Source organism: Neofelis nebulosa, chromosome 8 (genome assembly GCF_028018385.1).
Source record: "Neofelis nebulosa isolate mNeoNeb1 chromosome 8, mNeoNeb1.pri, whole genome shotgun sequence".
NCBI lineage: Eukaryota > Metazoa > Chordata > Mammalia > Carnivora > Felidae > Neofelis > Neofelis nebulosa.
The window spans coordinates 13,917,268-13,939,228 of NC_080789.1; the positions used below are offsets into that span (position 1 = coordinate 13,917,268).

The 21,961-nt window shown below is 46.0% G+C and overlaps 1 protein-coding gene across 3 annotated transcripts in view; it reads left to right on the top strand.

The window, feature by feature from the left end:
• Positions 1-21,961, top strand: part of LARGE1 (LARGE xylosyl- and glucuronyltransferase 1) — a 544,808-nt gene that overhangs the window by 258,276 nt on the left and 264,571 nt on the right. For all 3 annotated transcript variants that reach the window (XM_058741473.1, XM_058741472.1, XM_058741474.1), the window contains one exon: positions 5,883-5,965. In XM_058741473.1, coding sequence (XP_058597456.1) covers positions 5,883-5,965 — 83 coding nt within the window. The remainder of the gene's footprint in view (positions 1-5,882; positions 5,966-21,961) is intronic.

Consider the following 21,961-nt stretch of genomic DNA (forward strand, 5'->3'; position numbering starts at 1 on the left):
GCAGGATGGAGAACGCCTGGTGGTTCATTCGTTTGTTGTGCGTTTATTAGGCCTTGGCTATGGAGAAGGTGCTCGAAGTCCCCAGTGCAGGGGTGGCCCTTCCTGTCCTCATCCTTGGCCCTGTAGCCCCCGTGGTTCCACCTGCCCTTCCTTGCTGAGCCCCTGACAGCTTGGGTCCCATTACAGTCAGGAGATGTCTACTTTTATTTTTAAACGGTTTTTAATTTTTTGAATGTTGACATACCATAGGAGGTGTTCTACCTTTATTTTCTACAGGATGGAGATAATTTTGTCTTTTGAGTCCATGGTTTTTTGTATTTAGAGAAAACAGAGTTCGATCACTGGCTTCCCAGAAGAGTAGGGATGTCCTGGAGGTTTGTAAGATGATAGTAGATGGCTTGTTAGCAATACATTGCTTTCATTTTAATAGTCACATACGTGTTTTATTGAGACAGGGTGGTATGGGTTTCACAGCAGGACTGTGAATTCAACCCCTCGGTTTGCCACTGACTGGCTGAGCCAGAGACACTTAGCCACCCTGTGTCGCTCACTCGTCATCTTGAAATTTGGAAAACGCTGGATGTTAGGAAGACTGCAGAAATCCCCCCGATCCATGCTTTCACTTTCCACGGTTACAGTTGGCCGTGGTCAGGCTGTGGTCTGGAAGCAGATGGTCCTCCTCCTGATGATTCGTCAAGTCAGTGGTAGCCTAACGCTGCGTCAGAATGCGCACGTCATTCACTCATTTCATCTCTGCATGTAGCGATCTTATCTTCTTCCTTCATCACAGGAAGAGTGAGTACAGGACAATATGAGACTTAGGACACATTTATATAACTTATTATAGTATGTTGCTATAATTATTTTGTGATTAGTTACTGTTGTTAATCTCTTACTGTGCCTAATTGATAACTTCCACTTTATGGTGGGTATGTATCTGTAGGAAAATACATAGTATATTACAGGGTTCAGTACTATCCAGTTTCAGGCGTCCACTGGGGGTGTCTTGGAAAGTATCCCCTGTGCACTATTGTATATAGAAATTCTACACTGCTCTTAGACAGGATTCACCAAGGATCAGAGAGGTTACGTTACTTGCACAAGGTCACTCAGCTGGCCAGAGGCTGAGCTGCAGCCACCACCCAGCTCTCCTGAGGGGGTTAAAGCACAAAGATGCTGAACAGCTTTTCTTTATGCTGTTGAGGCATTTGGTGAACAGCATTACTTCATGAGGTGCACCTTCTTGCCCTCACTTGTCTGCGTACAACAAGCCAGTGGGGCGCCCATTTTTATGTCCATTTTACAGACAAGCCAGTGAGGCTCAGGGACATTGAATGAATGCTCCTCAGTCACAAAACAGTAGCTTAGCCTTGATGTTGCAGCTCAGACCAGATCTCCCCATGAACCTTCTTCCACCTCTGTTTCTAGCTGTGTGCTTCTCCCCAGCTGCCTGTCCTCCTGGAGTCCTGCCTCCCCGCCCCTTGCTCCCCCACCACACAATCAGAACGTGGGCTCAGCCTGACTCCTCACAGCACATTGTTGAAATGGGGTTCTGCCCTCTCTCCCATCGCACAGTCTCTCTCGCAGTGTTGCTGGGGGGAAGCACAGCTGGGCACAGTATTAATTACTTCTGCTGGGGCCATACCTTGCCTGCCGTCCCTTAATTTTTTCCTACGTTTCTTTCGGGATAGCAGGAACTTTTTCCCTGCGTCCATATTTGAGAAGATAACCCTGTGGAGATTTTTCTTGTGTGTGTTGGGGTTGGGGGAGGGGAGGCCAGAACACAGAGAATGTTCTTTTTCAGGTTCTCTTGAAGGCTAACACACAGAGAGTTACAAATCCCAGGTGGCCCTGAATGTCAGGAGTGACAGTTGCTCTGGTCCAATCACTGGAAGGCCCTCTCCTCCCTGAAGCCAGCTGGTACCCTTTTGGCCTAGATGGTGCAGGTTGCTCTAGGCTGCAAGGACTCTGATCTCGTCAACATAGGATCCTTCCCAGTGTTTGATGGGGTTGTCTGGTGAGCTGTCTTTCTCCCTCTTCTCTTCATCCCGGGGACTGCTTCACCTTTCCATCCAGCTCAACATAGTGCCTGGCATATCAGGGACCCCAGGAATGCCCATGTCATGCCTGAATCCTTCTTATAAGTCCTAAAAGTCGATGTCACTCACTCGAACCTAGTTCAGCTACATCATGTCTTCAGGGGCAGCTTGTGGATATGCTGAGTGCCAGATTCAGGACTAAAGGGAGTGAGCACGAAGCTTCGTGGGCTTCCTCAGAAAGAACTTTTGGTCCATGTGTCTGAGAACTTTGTCAAGCTACTTAAAGTTTATACATACAGCTTCTACATTCTCAAGTTTGTTACATTGGTGCTCTCCTGCCTTTTTTTTTTTTTTTTTTTTTTTTTTTTTTTTCAGCTTAGGGATGGACAGTTTATCTATGAATGCTTCAGAGTCCTCTGTGCTTCCCTTCCAGCCACCGGAACCAATGTGAGGCTAGGAAGGGTCACTGGAATTGGTCAGGCCCTGGCAGGAAATCAATGGCACTCTTGAAGGAGGCAGGAAGGGTTTAAGGCAGCGCAGACATGCGAACTGGTGAGGGTGGTGAAGCCACTAGAACCCCTGGGCCCGAGGGATAGGAGACAGGTGGCCTAATGGAGCCCAGCAGAATCAGAACTCAGGGGGAGGGTTTCTGACAGGTGCAGGGGATCTGATCTCTCCTTCCGCCTGCCCTCAGGCCTCCCAGTGACCAAACTCCACCAGAAACCAGAGGCAGTGGGAGCCCAATTATTCAGTCTGTAAATGTCAGGCACTTAGGCACAGAGCAAATTGAAAGAGGGTAAGAGTGAGTTTGGAGGCACAAATTAAGATCATCACCCCAGCCCAGTCTGAGCTTTGTGACCAGTAAAGGTAAGTATGACATCTATATAAAATGTAGTTTTATATTGTCTTGATGACTGTCCAGTGGTCACCAAATCTGGTATTTTAGATGCTTCAGTTTGATGGGATGAATGTCCAAGTAGTTTGGCCATTGACCATCTTTTTTTTTTTTTTTTTTTTAGTTTATTTATTGAGAGAGAGAGAGCACGCGCAGGAGGGACAGAGAGAGAGAGAATCCTAAGCAGGCTTTGCACTGCCAGTGCTGAGCCGGATGTGAGGCTCAAACTTATGAACCGTGAGATCATGACCTGAGCTGAAACCAAGAGTCAGATGCTTAACCAGCCAAGCCACCCAGGTGACCCTGGCTATTGGCCATCTTTAAGTCACCACAAAGAGACACTTGAAACCTGGGCTTTGTAGCTTCAAAACCAAGTTATCATGGTGAGACCATATTTGTGGCTCTGCTCTTTCAAGGGACGTTCATCCCTGTCCCCCTACTGTCTCTGCTCTGAAGCCTAACCGCTGACCCATTCTTGGCATTCACTCCCACACCTACAAAAGCTGGGACCACCCAGAACTCTTCCAAGAGCATGTTCACAGTGCTCCAATTTTCTGCCTTCCTTGGTAGCAGGGCCTTGCTGCTACGGCTCCAGATGATGAATTTATTCATGGTGGCAGGTGTATTGGATGAAACTAAAGAGATTGGAAAATTATGTAAAATGTTTGAGAATGTGCACGCTCGTGCTTTCATTTAATGGGCCCATTTTAAAAAGCCCCTGAACCCTGAAGCCAAGACAAAGTTTGATATCTCAGAGGCCGCATGTTTAAATATTTGCAATTGCAAAGAGCTTGATTCAGCGTGCTTTTATCCATTCTTGTCCCCTTCCTGGTTATGTCTCCTGCGTGCAGGCATTTTCCTATTCATTTCCTTCATGATTTAAACGGTGATGGTTGCATCCGCATAACAGTCTTTCATCCCAAGTCTTTTGGAGATATTATCCAGAGATAAGTGATGGTGTCTTCTCTTCATTTTACAGGTGGAGAAATTAAAATATGCATAAATTAGACTGAGTCAAGGTTGGGTTGACAGCTTGTGGGTCTGAGTTTCCCTGTACCCTCTCTTTTTCTTTCTAAAAGCAGGGTTTCCTCACAACAGCCCTGTGACCTTTTGGGCAGGGTAATGCCATGTTGGGGGGCTGCCCTGAGCCTTGTAGGGGGGTCAAGCAGCATCCCTGGCCTCTGCCCACTCAATGCCAGTAGGCCTGCACACACCAGGAGTGACAGCCAAAAATGACTCCAGACACTGTCAGATGTTCTGGGTAAGGCAGAGGGGGATGAATTTTGCCTCCTGTGGAGAACCATTGCCTTCCAGCAGAGTAATTTAAGGTCCTGGACACCAGAGATTGTGAGTTCATTGGTCTGAGGTGGGGCTGGGGCACAGGGTGTATTTTGTAAACCTTTCAAGTGTTTCTGATGTACTATCAGGGTTAAGAATGTCTGCTCCAGAATTCGAATCCCATCTAAGCCTGAGTAAACTTCCCCTGGTGATGTTATAAGGGGTGGGGGTCCGGGGGGGTGGGGAGTGTGGTAAAGTAGGCCTGGGAACCAGAGGTCATTATCCTGAAAGCCTGTCGGGGAGCAACCAGGATATCAGAACTGCTTTTTTATTTTTATTATTGTTTTTTAACTTTGTACTTTGAAGTAATTATAGACTTCTAGGAAGTTGCAAAGGTAGTACGTAGGGTCAACAGAACTGTGTTTTGAACTGGCTGATGAGAATAATGGGGAGTCCAGAAGCCATGCCATGGGGAGAGGGCTGTGAGTAGTTCTGAAGGTGGAGAAGGCACCTCTGGAGGCCCCTCTCTTAATTAAGTATTGGGTGCTAGAGGGAACGTGCTCGTTCTGCAATACTCCCAGGACAGAGCAAGCCTGGGGTGGCTGTTAGGAGGCCGGTTTCAGTCCAAGGTGGACTGTGCTTCGGCGAAAGGTACAACGTTGAGAGGCGTGACCCCTCTATTCTTTGAGCTGTTGTGAGAGGCTGGATGGCTTTCTATAGGGGCTGCCCTAGAACAGGGTTTCCCAGTCTTTGTCAAGTTGCTACAGCACACAGGGTAGCCGTGCCTGAGGGGCCAGCCCTGCCTGGTAAGCCTTAAGACCTCGCTTCAGGACATGAGTGACTTTGTCCCCTGTAAGTCACTGACAGCACACCAGGGTGCCAAGGGGACCCCGTTTGGGAAGCCCAGCTCCAGAGAACATCATCGCTATGATCGGAAGGCTGTGTGCCAAGCGCCATATTTATTCTACTCTTGGTATTGTTCCCTTATGTGCTCCATGACCTCCTGCAGGACGTGCGTCATGGCCCTTGTGTGACTGTGAGATGCCACACCTTTCCCAGGGTCACCCTGGGCTAAAGGAGGAAGCCAGGGTTCCTTTCCGGAGCCCGAGCTCTTAACTGCTCAGATGAGATGCCCCATAAAGTCCCCTTCACTTCTCCTGTCTTGAGTTCTTGGAACGATGTCCCAGCTGGCGCCCTTATAGATGTTCATTGGTGTCTTTGCCTGGTCAGGCTCCCCTAACCTGAGTCATCTTGCGAGAACATTTCCCAGCTCTGAGCCATCACTTCTCAGTCTGAGATCCCTGATTGTCACTGCTTCCTTTCAGGGTGTATTTCTTTCTTCTCTCATGTGACCAGTTGTCATTGTCCCCCAGCTTGGGGGCAGGGGACGCACTGTTTGCCTATGTGAGCCGATTGCTCTTTCTCTCGTCCCCAAAATGTAATTGAAAAGAGCCTTAATGGTTTCCAAATGATGATAGCTCCATAAACCAATTAAAAAGGCCTTAATAAAACTCTCTCAAGTTATTTTCCACAGCTGCAGACTATGCCCTTTGTTTTCTAATGATCCCAACAAGAAATGAGGGTGGGTTTTATTTTTCATGTGGTCTGGAACACCAGGAAGGCCCTCTTCCATCTGTTTAACTGCTCGCCCGGTTTTCTTTGCTTCCCAGACAATCCACGTTGCTATTGTCTGTGCCGGATATAACGCCAGCCGCGATGTCGTCACCTTGGTCAAGTCTGTCCTGTTTCACAGGTAAGCGCGGCCATTGTTCTCTGCGGGCTCGTGTGTGGGGCCGGGGCGAGTGGCTCATGCGTGTGATCCATCCGTGTCGCTGCCTGCCTGCACACTTCCTCTGGAGAGAGTTAAAGAAGGGCAGCATTTCTCATCAATCACTGAAGCTGCTGTGAAAATATGCTTTTTGTCTGAAACCCTGGGGAGATTATTGTGTTAATAATGTTTAACGGGAGCAGTTAGGTGCTGTCCCACAACGTTTAGGATTATAGCTCTTAGACCTAAAGGGACCTTCAAGGACACTTCAGATTTGAGACTTCCATTTCTTCATTGGCTTCCTCTCCCGACAGTCACCAGACCTCTCTGTTTACACATCCCTATTGACAGGTTGTGTTATGGACTGAATTGTGTCCCCCTAAAACTTAACCTGCTGGAGCCCTAGCCCCTACTCCCTCAGAACGTGAGCTGTATTTGGAGATTGGCCTCTAAAGAGGTAATTCAGTTAAATTGAGGCAATATGAATGGACCCTAATCCAGTATGACTGGTGTCCTACTAAGAGGAGATTGGGAGACAGACTTATGCAGAGGGAAGACCCTGTGAGGACACATGGAGAAGACCCCCCCATGTACAAACCCAGGAGAGGGGCCTCAGGAGAAACCAGCCTTGCCAGCACCTTGATCTTGGACTTCCAGCTTCCAGAACCATAGAAAATAAGTTTATTTCGTTTAAGCACTCCCAGTCTGTGGTATTTTGTTATGGCAGCCCTAGTTAGCTCACAGAGGTTGCTTGCTGTATTCCAGTTGTAGCCTGTCCCATATCTGGGCATTTCTAACAATTGGAAAGTCCTGCCTTATATTGAACTGAAATTTTCCAACCCGTAGATAATGTGTGTGGGTCCTTGTGGATCCCCGTAGAACTAGCCACACAAAGGACAGGTTTCTCCTCCACCTGGAAGTGATTCTGCTTCTCCTAAGTCCTCTCTTATCCAACTTAAACTCCTGCCATTTGCTTCTACTTTTTTACAGGACTTTTCTTGTGTTTGTTTTTTTTTTCCACTATTTTGATTGATTGATAGATTGATAGACCTATTCAAGGTGTATCCAGAATTGAGTTTGTAGTTCTAGCCAGTATCCTTGGCTCTGTTCTAACATTCTTACCCAGGGTTTAGATAAAGCTTATTCATGGCTGTGGCCAAGATGCAGAAGGTTCTGGGCAGTGTGAATGATCACGAGAAGCTCTTAGATCTCACCTGAACAGAGATCAATGTCACGTTAATGCCCGACTCTAGCTGTCAGTGCTGAGGTCTGCATAATCTCCCTCCTGCACTTGGCCTCCCAGTCCCAAAAGATCCAGCCTCTCCAACGCCAGGTGATACTTTAAAAAGGCAAATCTGATTTCTTCAAACCTTTTCTTGGCTCCTCCTTGTGGACGGGAGAGAATTAAACCTCTTCACCCGGGTCTGTCTAGACCATCAGGACCTGATGTGATTCTGTCTCCTCCCCTTGCTGATACTTCACTCTCCAGAAACATTGACCTGCTTGAATTCCCACCCTCTCCCTGCCTGTTGTCTATTTGTCCATTTCTCACCTCCTCCAGCCTCTTCCTCCTCCCAGCCTGGCAAACTTCTTATCCTTCTTTTTCTTTTTCTTTTTCTTTAAAAAAAAAATTTTTTTTAACATTTACTTAATTTTGAGAGAGAGACAGAGAGAGAGAGAGATCAGGAGAGGAGCAGAGAGAGGGAAACACAGAATCCGAAGAAGGCTCCAGGCTCTGAGCTGTTGGCACAGAGCTCAATGCGGGGCCCGAACTCATGAACCATGAGATCGTGACCTGAGCTGAAGTCGGCCGCTTTAACCAACCTAGCCACCCAGGTGCCCCTCCTTATCCTTCCAACAAGAGGCCCACCTGTACCTGTTAGTCTGGGCTGGGGCTCCCCTTCTCCCAGCCCATAATACCCTGTGCATCTTTCTGTTACTGGACTTAGTACATTGTATTTTATTTCTGTATTCATGTTGTCTTTTGTAGTCGAATATGGGACTTCTGGGGACAGCAACCATGCCTTATATTTCTGTATTCTCAGTATCTTAGCAAAGGACTTCACATGTATTAGGTGCTCCATGAATGTTTACTGGTTTAACAAGTGAATCTGGGGAACTTCATTAATAAATAACCTGAAGATAAATTTATTCAACCAGTTAACTAATAGATCCAGCTCAGACCTGGTTCAGCTACACATTCATGCCACTCTACAGCTAAGTGATTTTCAGCAGGTCATTTTAACCCTTTAGACTTTCATGCTTAGGTTACTTACCTTTTGCTGTGAATCAGTTCACCCCGATATTTATTAGATTGAAGACAAAATTTATTAGCTCAACTGTTTAAACTGAACTCACCTGGGCGGGTCTTTTGGTGGGTGCCCTGATGTGCCTGTAGTCAGGTAGCAGGCCCACAAAATGTCAGATTCCCTGATCTGCACCCAGGAGCAGGAGATTCCCTGCCTTCCTCCCTGCTCAGTCCCTGACCTGGAGTGGGGAAGGAGGAGCACTGAGTAACCAACAAGTAGAGAATGCGGTCGGCTGATGGGAGGGGCTCTCCGTTCTCTCCTCTTACCTCTGCCAGGTTGGTATTGGGATTTCAGTTGCTCCTCTCAGGAGGAAATGGGAATACCAAATAAAGATACCAATAAAGCCCCAAGTGGGGCTCCACCTCATGTCTTCTGACTTAAAGTGAGATACCGTTTCTACACCACCATCACTCCTGTGCGTTGTTTGAGACTCCTTGTGGTTCTTCATCCTTCATCTGCTTGAAACCGGGCATTTTGTCCCATAAGCACTGAATTAGATGAGTGGTTCTCAGCCTTTTTGTGTTGGTTTCTTGTCACCAGTAAAAAACTTGGGTCCCTCCCTGATTGGGGGGAAAAGCCCCCCTGTTAAGAGAAGAGTATTCGCATGATTACAGACAGTCAAATGTGCTGCCTCTCAATTATGGCTCATGTTAAAGCCATAAAAATGTTTTGTGTTGCTGGGTGTAAATATTATCGCTGTTGCTTCGCTACAAATCAAATAATTCCAGTAGTTGCCGAAACCCTAAGGAATCCCATTGAGTGTAAACTTTTACTCCTACAGTAACTGCACAGCACAAAGATGTTACATTTAAAAATAGCAATAGATTTATAATTGGCTGCCAATGGCATGCCGTGCTTTGGTGGCGGCCTGGGGATTTGAGAAGAAAGCAAATTCTTAGTATGCGTTAGGAAAATTCTGCACCCCACGTCAGTGAGGACTTGATCTTCACCCAGATGACCATTTAAATCCCTCCCATCCTTGAAATTCTACAAATGAGAATGTCTGTGGATTGATGTGCTGCTGGTGATAATGACTGAAGATACCAAGACAAAAGGACTTTTGAAAGACTTTCAGCTCAGAAAGTCCAGCTATAAATAGCTTCACTGCTTCCGAAGCACGTTATGGGGATTAACCAATACATGGTTATAAAATACTTTGGCAAATGAAGTACCTTTCTAGTGTTAATAATAATGTAATAATAGTGGTGTAGGATGCTTCTTTTGGCTTTCTCTGTTAATTACAGCAATTAGATTTATTTTCCAGACAAGACTTTCAGCAAATTTTCATTTAAGGCTTGCTTTGTTACATCAAATCAATTTTACTTCTGCAGTATGCCTGGTGACAGTTGACATAGTAGACTTTAAAAGAGAGTAAAAGAGTGATATAGGCACTCCTATATACTCCTACCAGAACCAGAAATTGCTATAACCTTTTTGGAAAGAAATTTTATGGTGTTATGCCCAAGACCTTGACCCTATATGACGACTTCAGAGACTCTGTCTTAAGAGGATAATCCTGGGCGGCCTGGATGACTCAATTGGTTAAGCATCCAACTCTTGATCTCAGCTCAAGTCATGATCTTACAGTTCATGAGTTCGAGCCCTGCATCAGGCTCTGCTCTGACAGCACAGAGCTTGCTTGGGATTCTCTCTCCCTCTCTCTCTTTCCCTCCTTACCTCCCTCTCAAAAATAAATATTTAAGGGGCACCTGGGTGTCTCAGTCAGTTGAGTGTCTGACTTCGGCTTAGGTCATGATCTCACAGTTTGTGAGTTTGAGCCCCGCATCAGGCTCTGTGCTGACAGCTCAGAGCCTGGAGCCTGCTTCAGATTCTGTCTCTGTCTCTGTCTCTGTCTCTCTCTCTCTCTTTTTCAAAAATAAACATTTAAAAAAGTCAAAATATTTAAGAAATCTTTTTTTTAAAAAAAAGGATAATCCTGATTATAGAAAACACTTTTATGACATACTGCTTATAATGATAAAAATTTGAATCATACTGGGGTGCTTGGGTGGCTTAGTTAAGCATCCAACCTCGGCTCAGGTCATGATCTCACAATTTGTGAGTTCGAGCCTTGCGTTGGGCTCTGTGCTGACAGCTCAGAGCCTGGAGCCTGCTTCAGATTCTGTGCTCCTCTCTCTGCTCCTCCCCCACTCACGCTCTGTCTCTGTCTCTCTCTCAAAAATAACTAAACACTAAATCTTTTTTTTAATTTGAATCATTCTTAAAAACAATAAGACTAAATAGTGGATCGCTCTTTTATATAGTAACCTATGTTCTCAGTTGGTGGACAAATTGTATTTTATGATATAAAATAAGTGATAAGACAGTTCAAAACATGTGCATAATATCATTCTGCTGTATAAATACAAGCACATATGTGTCACATGTGTGCAGATGTGCACAAATATTCTCAAAACACTGGTAGGAGAAAGAGTAGCAGAGACTTTGTTTAAAAATGGCATTTTTCATGTGTTTGGAGAGGTAGAAATAAAGGTGATATTGTTTTTGTTTTCTCTTTACGTGTATTTTGGGTCATCTCATTGTGCAAAGAAAAAAGGTGGATGAGAAAGAATGAATACAAAATACATGTGAACAAGGGTTTATCTCATAGAGAATAGCACAATATGTGTCCATGGAAGGGCTTTTAAAGGAAATTGGGGGCCTGTAACTCCAATCCCATTTGCAAATAAACTGGGAAGTGTAGCTGTTCTTCAAGGAAGCTAAGCTTTTAGTGAGCAGAGCGGAAAAAAAATTACTTAGTAGCTAAGTGTTTACCTCCTGGGCAGGAAGGTGGGCCAGCTTGTAAAAATTTAATATTTGTTTGCTGGAATGATCTACTGATTCTTACACTGTATAGTCCTGTTGGCAGGAAGAAGCTGGGTGATTTCCCTTACTTTGCATATCAAGCAGCTGGATTTTTGTTTTTGTTTTGTTTTTTGTTTTTTTTTAACTTCACTCGTGCCCCTGAAGAACATGGAGGGTAAAACAGCCTATTTGTGCCAAGTATCCGTCTCTAATTGTGTTATTGCTTATTCAGGCTTAAGCTTATTATACAAGTAGAGTCTAGCTTGTGACGGGAAGAACCTAGGATTTGAATAAAACAAACAAACAGAAGTAGGTTCTGATTTTGGTCTTGCCATCTATGAGCCAGGTGACCCTAGTGAAGTCTCTGTACTTAGAGCTTTGGCTTGTTCTGTAACCTTTCTTACAGCCCTGCTTGACTGTCAACAGAGATAATCTATGTGAAACACTTCTGTTTTTTTTTTTTTTTTTTTGAGAGACAGAGAGAGAGAGCATGGGAGCTGGGGAGAGGGACAGAACAGGAGAGAGGGAGAACCCTAAGCTCAGATGGAGCCCAGCATGGGGCTTGATCCCACGACACTGGGATCATGACTTGAGCTGAAATCAAGAGATGGGCACTTAACCATTGAGCCACTCAGGCACCCCTGTATTCTGTTTATTGAACAAATATAAATGTAGCTCTCACTCTATATCAGGCTCTCCTCTAAGTGTTTTTCAGATATTAATGCATTTAATGCTCCTGTGACTCCAGGAGGTGGGTACTGTTATCACCCCCTTTTAGAGATGAGGAAGCTGAGAATTCATGTTAAGTCCTAGCTCAGAGTCGCAGGATGCTCAGATATGGGTTAGTACCCAGTCAGTCTAGCTTCAGAGTCTGAGCCCTCAACTGGGGTGGCGGGGGGGGGGGGGGGGGTTACTATTTTGAATATCATTATTCTTTCTGTTTTTAATCATCATTTTGGGTGACCTTGTGGACATTGTTATTGCTACTATGATCTCTGTAATCACCCTTTCATCCCTCCACTGAAGTATGTATAAGTATGTATTTTTGAGGTGCTGAGTATAAAATAAATAGTGGTTTTAAAGGCTTGGACATTAGTGTTCTTGTAAAACTTAAGAAAAAAGCACGGAGGAAAGGAAGTGGTAACTGTGAGGTGATGGTTAACTTAATTAGCTTGATTGTGGTGATTATTTCACATTCCACACATATGTAAAAACATCACCTTAAAAGTTCGTAATATATTTAATGTATACCTTAAATATATACAGTTTTTGTCAACTCGACCTCAGTAAACTTAGGGAAAAGAGAAAGTGCTATGGTCATGTGATATCTTCGAACGGGTAGGATACCTATGCTATTTGGTCATGCACGTACATGTGCCAAAGAAAAGTGATGTGTGTAGTTCAGATACCAGGCATCACATAGGCCATTGTATTTGACCTTCATCCCAACCCGGTACAGTAGATGCCACTGTCCCCACAAATGGATGAGGAAACTGGGGCTCACAGAGGTTAAATAGCTTGTTCAAGGTCACAGGTGAGTAAATGATGCTCCTGGGATTCTAACCTTGGTTGTGCCAAAGCCTGGAATCCATGAGGCCTTTTTGTTTGTTTGTTTTTGGAAAGTTGCTCTGTATTTCTCCCACGGAGAGCTCTTCTGATGTGATGCTGACTTGTCCTTGAACCCTCCCACATGATCAGTGCTACCTCTCTTCCTTCTAACTGGGAACGCACACCGAGAAACCCTCATTCTGGCGGCTGTGTTTTTCTGCAATAAGTTGTATTAAATCTCCAAGTGTCACAGATTCACTGAGCATTGGAGCTGCTGTCACAGGCTCTTTCTTTTTCTAAAAATTGCCATTCCATTGTAAACTTAATAATTAAGGATTATTTCAGCTCAGATGTCCCTGTGTATTTTAATAAAAGCAGACCCTAGATTGCCTTGTAGGGGCTGTGGCACATTCCTGACAAGATAAGAAAGGAAAGGCAGGGAGAAAGCTGGGGTTTAATCATCTTTGCTCTTTGTATTACCATATTTACGGCATCCCAACCTGGACCAGGGGAGCAGTTAAGGAAATCAGAGGCAGCAGGAGCATTGCTCATTATAAGCGAAGTCCGCAGGCTCTGCTGAAGATAAAACATGCACTTGCTTCTTTCTTTGTTGTCAAAGCGTGATCTGGTCTGAATATAGACCAGACTTAACGTCTGTGTCGTTCAGGCCCCCGGCAAGCTACATGGGACCCGTTCTATATTAAGATATTCTGGGCTGTTCACATAGAAGCCTTTTCTCATGGGCTCAAAGCAATGCTCCCCAAATGCATATATAATTGGCGGCTGGTATAAAAGACTGTTTTAGATGTTGTACAGAAATAAAATTAAATAACAATGAATCATCTATCGAGAAAATTATCTTTGTGTGTGTGTGTGTGTGTGTGTGTGCGTGTGAATAGTAAGAAATTCTGGATAAGTGCTTATCCTTCCCTTGGTAAAGTTCTGTTGGTGTGAATGTGTCGTTAACATCTGTCTAACTCTTGCTAATCTCCCACTGAACAAAAGAGAATAGGTGGCAGGCTCTCGGCCTTTGGCTGATTTTGGAATTTGAAGGCGCCGTATCATTAAAACTATTCCTTGGGCCACCCGGGTGGCTCAGTCAGTTAAGTGTCCCACTTGGGCTCAGATCACGATCTCCTGGTTCATGGGTTCGAGCCCCGCGTCGGGCTCTGTGCTGACAGCTCAGAGCCTGGAGCCTGCTTCAGATTCTGTGTGTGTCTCTCTCTGCCCCTCCCCCGCGTGTGCTCCGTCTCTGTGTCTCTCAAAAACAAACATTAAACACACACACATACACACAACGAATTCACGCCTTCCTGAGCTAGGAACTGAAAGTAAAGTAAGACTCAGAAGTCACACCTGGAGATTGACATGTCACCTTTAGTGCAGTTTGCTCTGGGCTGTGGGATGTTCTTTCAAATGTGGGCACAATTGGGCTCTTTTTTGTCCCAACCAGTTGAGTTTCCTTCCCAGTCAGAGGCTGGCCTTCCCCATGTGGCGGACCGTTTATTGTACAACACGGCTCCCTGAGGAAGGAAGCCAGAGACCGCCGAGCGGACTGGGTCTACTTTCCTCCCCCAAACCCACAGGTCACATCCCATCACAAGCAAATGAATAAGTATTGGGATTTGATTCACATACTATAGCGTTCACTCCTTAAATGTGTACAGCCTGCTTATTGGGTTTTAATATTCAGAGTTGTCCATCCATCGCTGCTTCCTAATATTAGACCATTTCTATACCCTCAGAAGCCCTTCTACCCATGCAGAGTCTTGCCCTGTTTCCCCTTCTTCCATCCCCCAGCGGCCACTTGTCTTTCTGTTCCCGTGGATGTATTTGTTCTGGACATTTTGTAGAAATGGGACCTTCTACTATTTAGTCTTTCGTGAGTGGCTTGTTTCCCTTGGCATCATGTTTCCATCCATGTTGTGGCCCGTGTCTGTGCTTTATTGCGCTTCATTGCCAGTAACATTCCACTGCGTGGCTCGAGCACATTTTGTTAGTCCGTTCATCACTTGGTGGCCATCAAGGTTGTTTCCGCTTCGTGACTGTTATGGATCATGCTACTACAAAGGTTTGTGTGCATGCTTTTGTGTGAACACGGGTTTTGTGTATAACTAGGAGTAGGACTGCTGTGGAGCTCAGTGGTGGTAACTTTTTATGCTTAATTTTTAGAGAAACTCCAAGAACCTGTGTCCAAAGCAGCTACACCATCTCTCACTAACATCATCTCTCTACTAACAAATGAGGGCTCCAGTCTCCCCACATCCTCACCGACGCTTGTTATTGTCCTTTTTTTTTCATTATTATTGTTTGAGCCATGTTAGTGGCTGTGAACTGGTATTTTGTGGTTTTGATTGCCATCTCCTGGTGACTGACGATGTGGAGTATCTTTCCTTGTGCTCGTTGGCCATCATATCTCCTCTGTGAGAAACAGCTGTTCAGATCCTTCACTCAGTTTTTGATCAGCTTGCTTCGTGTTTGAGTTGTAAAAGATCTTTATATATTATGACTACAGGTCCTTTATGAAAAGCTTTGCAAATTTTTACTCCCATTCTGAGATTATCTTTTCTAGTTTCTTGATGGTGTCCTGTGAAACACAGATGTTTTAAATTCTGACGAAAACCAGTTCATTTTTTCTTTTGTTGATTGTACTTTGGATTTTGTGTCAAAGAAACCATTCCCTGGAACGCCTGGGTGGCTCAGTCTGTTAAGCATCCAGCTCTTGATTTTGGCTCAGGTCAAGATCTTGTGATTTGCAACATTGAGCCCCAATCCAATCCTGCTTGGGATTCTCTCTCTCTCCCTCTGTCACTGCCCCTCCCCTGCTTGCGCTCTGTCTCTGTCTCTCAAAATAAATAAATAAACATGACGGGCGCCTGGGTGGCTCAGTTGAGTGGGCATCCAACTTCGGCTCAGGTCATGATCTCACAGTTTGTGAGTTCGAGCCCCACATTGGGCTCTGTGCTGAGAGTTCAGAGCCTGGAGCCTGCTTCAGATTCTGTGTCTCCCTCTCTCTCTGCTCCTCTCCTGCTCATGCTCTGTCTCTCTCTGTCTCAAAAATAAATAAAAACATAAAAAAAATTTCAAAATAAATAAACATGAAAACAAAATTAAAAAAAGAAAAAGAAACCATTCTATAACCCAATGCTAAAAGATTTACTCCATCATTTTCTTGTAAGTGCCTCTACTTGTAACATCCAGGTAACTGTGTCAAACTGTGAGAACATTTGGATCTCTTTGGTAATTATTGTCTGCTTATTTATTCTTTCAATAAACAGGTACTGGATGTTACATCTACGGGGCTATTGAAACTCTGAGGATAAGATTATTCACAAAATACAATCCCAGTGCCTAGACTCCATCTAGCAGGAAACAGAGAAGTGAGTGTCAGTAGATTATTGCGGTCACATGTATTTTGAGCCCCGGCATCCATGAGAAGCACAAAGAAGGGCATCTGATCTAGTGGAATAGCTTCCCCGGAGCAGTGGTGCTGAAACTTGACCACAGAAGGCTAGAAGCGCAGGTAGGGAGGGAACATGAACGTGGTTAAGGAAGAGAGACAGCAAGCACACAAGCCTGCAGGAAAATGTGATTAATCTGTACCCACAACTAGGCACTTGCTTAGCACTGGGTTTGTACAGAGAGAAAATGAGGGTGGTGTGTTGTGAAATAGCGAAACTCCACCCTACACAGCTCACATTCTAGTGGTGGGCAGGAGGTAGACCTGAAGATGAATGTAGAGATTTCCAGTGCTAAGCAGTGCTAGGAAGATGGGGCGCTTGGGTGGCTCAGTCGGTTAGGCATCCTGCTTCAGTTCAGGCTGTGATCTCACAGTTTGTGAGTTCGAGCCCCGCATCGGGCTCTGTGCTGACAGCTCGGAGCCTGGAACATGCTTGGGATTCTGTGTCACCCACTCTCCCTGCCGCTCCCCTGCTCATACTTTGTCTCTCTGTCTCTCAAAAATAAAACATTAAAAAAATTTTTTAAACAATAAAAATAAAAAGAAGTGCTAGGAAGAAGCAATGTGGTGGAGAGCCATAGGGGAGGGAGGGGGCACTTTGGAGGGAATGGCCATGAAGGGCCTCCCTGAGCAGGTCACTCTTTATTCCTGAAGAGGGAGAGGAATTGGTCACATGCAGGTCTGGGGAAGAGAATGATTGGAATGCAGGTTTGAGGAGGGAGTAGGAAGACGTGAGCTTGGAGAGGTGGACAGGGTGAGATTATCAAAGGTCCTGCTAGCTCCAAGCAGGAGGCTGGATGCGACTCATCGTACAGTGAGCAGGGGGTTGTATGATCATTTTGGAGGGAGTTGAGGGCTTACAGGACAGAGGCTCTGTTGGAGGGAACCAGCACAGAGACCCTATGAGAGAAGGGGTGAATATATTGATGAGATCTCACCAAAGAGCAGAAAGGCTAATAAATGCTAATGTGTGTTAAGTCCTTACTCCTTGTGGGTCACTGTTCTAAGTGTTTCATACATTTTAAGTCAATCTGATAATAACAACCTAAGAAGCTGAGACTCTAAGACTAAGTGGCTTGCTCAACTTCATATCATTACTTTGTGACAAACCATGATAAGAAGCAGCCAGGCAATTTGGCTGTAGAGATCTGGCTCCTGACCACTGGGCTGAGCTGCCTCTCAGGGCATGGAATTGATAGGGGGTGTGGGAGATGGGCCGGGAAGGAGCCCAAGCAGTACTCCCATGTTGAATGATGTGCCTTTAGCCCCGGCAGGGAATCCCGGAAGACAGACATGTATAAGAGGCCCCTATTTAATATGCCCGGTGTCGTTCTGAGAGCTAGGCTGCACCATGGATCACAGCCAAATGTCTGTCCTCATGGAGCTTACATTCTTGAGGGAAGACGGGTACTGAACAGTCTGCAAAACTCGTAGTAACCTGGTATTAGGAGGGTTGTAATTAGGCCATCTTGATTCCGAGTGGTCTGTGGGCATGAAGGTGGGACCGTCTAGTTGATGGTTGGATTTATAGATTAAAGCTCAAGGGAAACATTCTGGTTTACACAGAAACTTGAAACAAAGTGGTCTGGGCAGTGTTTTCACATGCTTGTCCTGTGGCTGCCGAGAGGTGCGGTTGACAGGACCCACCTTCTCACGGTGGTGTGGAAGGTGGAGCTCGGTAGAGCCCTTCCAGGCATTCTGCCTCCAGGGAGTGAGACCAAGCTGCTGGTGAGCTGCGTTGGATTGCAGAGATCGTCAGCAAAATGCCAGGTCCTCCATGGTCCCCTGGACTGGGGACCCTGGTGTGCCCTCTGATTAAACATTTTCATAGTCTTCTAATGAGGCACATGGACCCCTTTGGCCAAGCAAACAGCTAGTTTTGCCCTAAAGATGAGCTAAGTGTCTCTCTGGATTGATTCTTCATTCTGGGGAGATACTTGCAATAGACCAGAGTGAGAGCTTGTAAGGGGAAAGCCTCACACAAGCGCTCTCTGTGCCCTTTGTGGGCCTATTGCCCTTTCCATGCCGGTGCATCCTCTGCTCTGTTGCCAGATTAACGTCCCGAATTACAGCTTTGATCTCCTTCCTGCTCGGCACCCAAGTCTTGTCTGGGTCTCTTTCTCTTAGAGAATGAAAGTCATGGATCTTAAGAGGTCACACACGCTGGCTCAGCCTTCCGTTAGGACTTTAATTTTTTCCTTTTATCCTCCCTATTCCTGGCATGCAGGAGGTGTCCACCAAATGCAGCAGTGTGGTCAACCCAGATAAAACTGTTGTTCCGTCATAGACATGCTGTGTACTTCCCTGCCTCTGTCCCTTTCCTGATTCTGTCACCCCTGCAGAACGCCTTCATCCTCCCATCTTTTCTTACCTGAATGTCTGGTTTAACAGCCACGCAGTCCATGCAAACATCCTAGATTCTCCACCATGGAGAAGTAGCCTCTTCCACTCCTGTAGCTTTTCTGTGTCTCCTTGCAGAGCCATCCCGTACAGTTGCACAGTTGCTCACCACCCAACTCCAAGGGTACCCTTCACTTACTGTCCGTTCAAATGTCTCCCCTGGAGGTGTGCAGTTCCCAAACTTAGCAGTTGTGTGAGGTAGCCCAGTGTTCCGGCCCACCCGTGTTCCAATGTTTATTTAGTTATTTGCGTCCTCTCTGTCTCTGTTTCTGCCAGCCTGATAGCTTCCCGAAGAGAGGAGAGTTCCAGTTCCTGAGTCACCTAAATCCCTGTTATGCCTTACTTGTACTTACTGCTTGACAGCTCTTTGTTGCATGTTTATTCATTCAACTCATTTTGGGGTTTATGGATGGAGGAACTTATTGAAATTACTTCATTTGAAAAGTGATGTAAAGCAGTAGAGAAAATAAGTTCCCCGAGTTAACACTGGTAATGGTGGCCCCATCCACTCAGGGTGTTATAACAAAATACCACAGATGGGGCAGGGTCATAGACAACAGATGTTGATTCCTCTCAGTCCTGGAGGCTGGGAATCCAGGGTCAGGCACCAGCGTGGTCTGGCTCTGGGGGGAGCCTGCCTTCCTGCTTTTCGGTTACACGTTGCTGACTTCTGTCTGCATCCTATGATGGAAGGAGAGGGGGAGCTCTCTGGGGCCTCTTTTCTAAGGGCGCTAATCCCTTTCAGTGGGACTCTACCCTCACCTGCTTTGGGAGTAGGGCCCAAAGGCCCCACGTCTTGACACCTTCACCTTAGGGGCTAGGGTTTGACATAGGAATTTGAGCAGGCAGGGCACCAACATTCAGACCATACCAGGGGTTAACATACGTTGAAATCTTACACACCAGGCACTTTGCTAAACACCTTACATATACATTATGCTGGGTCACGTGGGTGACTCAGTCAGTTAAGCATCCGACTTCAGCTCAGGTCACGATCTTGTGGTTCATGAGTTTGAACCCCGTGTCAGGCTCTGTGCTGACAGCTCAGAGCCTGGAGCTTGCTGCGGATTCTTTGTTTCCCTCTCTCTGCCCCTCCCCCACTCATTCTCTCTCCCTCTCCCTCTCTCGCTCTCTCTCTCTCTCTCTGTCTCAAAAATAAATAAACATTAAAAAAATTATATACATTATGTCACTTAGTCTGCACAGTGTGGTATTGTTTACTTACCATTACCATTCTTGATTTGGAGATGAATAGATTGATGCCTAGAAAGATGAAGTGATGTGCTTCTGGGCCTTCAGTTAGCAGTTCGTGCAGCCAGGGCTCCACTCCAGACATTCTGGAGCAGAGCCCCCAGCTCCGAAGCACTGATGTAGACTGCCATTGACTGTTGTTACCGTTCTTACGGTAAAGTTAATGGTGGCCTAGAAGGAGGGACGTTGGCTTTCTTTTCCTGTTGCACAAGTGTTTGTTGAGCCCCTGTTACGTGCCAGGCTTTCTGCAGGGCACTGGAGATGGAGGTGAAAACACGGTTTCTGTCCTTGGGGGCCTCGTAGTAGAGACAGGGAGCCACATGTTTGAATAAGTATCGTAGTGCCGTGCTGGGAATGTTAGTCATGTTTTTCGTATGAGATGCCAGGTTAGCAGGAAAAAGGACGAGGGAGGGCTTATAGGAGGTGTCCTGGAGGAAATGACTTAAAAAGGGAAGTTTGAAGGATGAACAGGAATTCGTGGGACCTCTAAGTAGGGGCGAGTATTCCCTGGAGAGCAAGCTGCACATGGAGATACAGATGTGTGGACAGCGTGATCGTGTTGGAACAAACATATGTAGGTTGGTCTGTTTTGTGTTGCCATTCGGTGTCTAAAATTACGCCGTTCCTCTATTGTGGATACAAATGCAAACTGATAGTTACAAAGGCTTACCTTTATCCATTCTGGATGCATAAGTCTCCGTTGTGGCTTCTGTGGGTGGAGGGGTGGCCGTGCCAACACTGAGGGCTAAATGGACCCATGTGTCTTCCCAGTGACTCTGATGAGCTGCCTCTCACTTAGCTTTCAGGCAAGTCACTGGCTGATAAACATGCCCCCGCCACTGGCATCAGTCCTCCCTCGGGCCACCTGGTAGCTTCTTATGGGGAAGCTTCTTAGGGCTTCCGGGGAATGTTGTAGGGCAGGTGTGCCCCTTCCCCTTGACTATAGGTAGTTTATGGGCAGATTTGCACTTTTCAGGCAACGGGTCCCTGTGGAGAAATTCTGCAGTGCTGATTGGGTCTTGTATTCATTTATTCCGTTTGTCACCCTTGAGCACCTGTTATGTAGATGGTGGGTTGGCCTTGGATAATAATTGCCTTTGGGTCCAGACTCATTCATTCAGCTCCATCTGGCTTTACCACCCTCATTTTAAACTTGGTACCTCCAATCCCAAACCCATCATCTTCCTCCAATATACCTTTCTTCTCCTATCCCCTGTCCTGGAGATATCACCACCAACCCAGGAACCTCAGTGTCCCCTTCTGCTTCTTTTTCTCCATTTCTCCCCATATCTAAGATCTCTTTTCCTAAAATCCCTCTAGATTCAGCTCCCTTATTGTTCTTCCCCAGACTCAGTCCTACTCAGATCCTCATTTCACATTCACCTAGTCCCGTCTTCCAAATGATGTGTCCACCTTGGTTCCCCTTATCTGTCTACTTTCCATCACCCATCCATCCATTCAGTTCATTTATTGAACTCTTCCTGCATTCCATGCACAGAGCTACATCATAAGGTGATCCACTTGAACGTGACTGGCACAATCCTTGACCTCCCTAAGCTCACAGTCATGTGAGGATCTAGACAGGTAAACAGGTGATCAAAACCTAAGGGTGGGTACATGGCACTAAGATGGCTTTTCGTTGGGAAGGCCCCTGACCCAGTCATGGGTAGTCAGGGAAGGACTCTAGGAGAAAATGGTGGTAGACCTCAGAACTGAAGGGTGGATAAGAGATAGATGCTGACTGGGCAGCGTGAATGGTGGGAGAGGAGAGGGCCAGACCATGAGATTTCCAACAGCAGCGATGGTGTGTCTTACCTTGTCCCCAGCATCCTTCTCATCTCCCGGTAAGTAGTAGGTGCTCAGTAAGTAGTTATCAAAGGAGCAAATGCAAGAAGGTTTCTTACAGAGCAAACCGAATATGCAAAGGCCTAGGTGAAGACAGCATGGGAGCATGGGAATCTGAGGGAGGGTCTAGAGCAGGGCTGGGGAGAGGCTGCACGGGGGGCCAAGAGCTGAAATCAGTCATGTTGCTACCACGCCTCACTGGTGAAGTCTGGACTCTTTAACTGGGCGTTCACTGCACTTCCTGCACTTTGTCCTCCTTTGCTCTGACCCTTGGGTCCCAGCTAACCGCTTGTCCCCACATACTCCTGGCACGCCCCTCGGCTCTGGCCATAGTCTCCTGTTACTCTCCTTGGATTGTGTCCC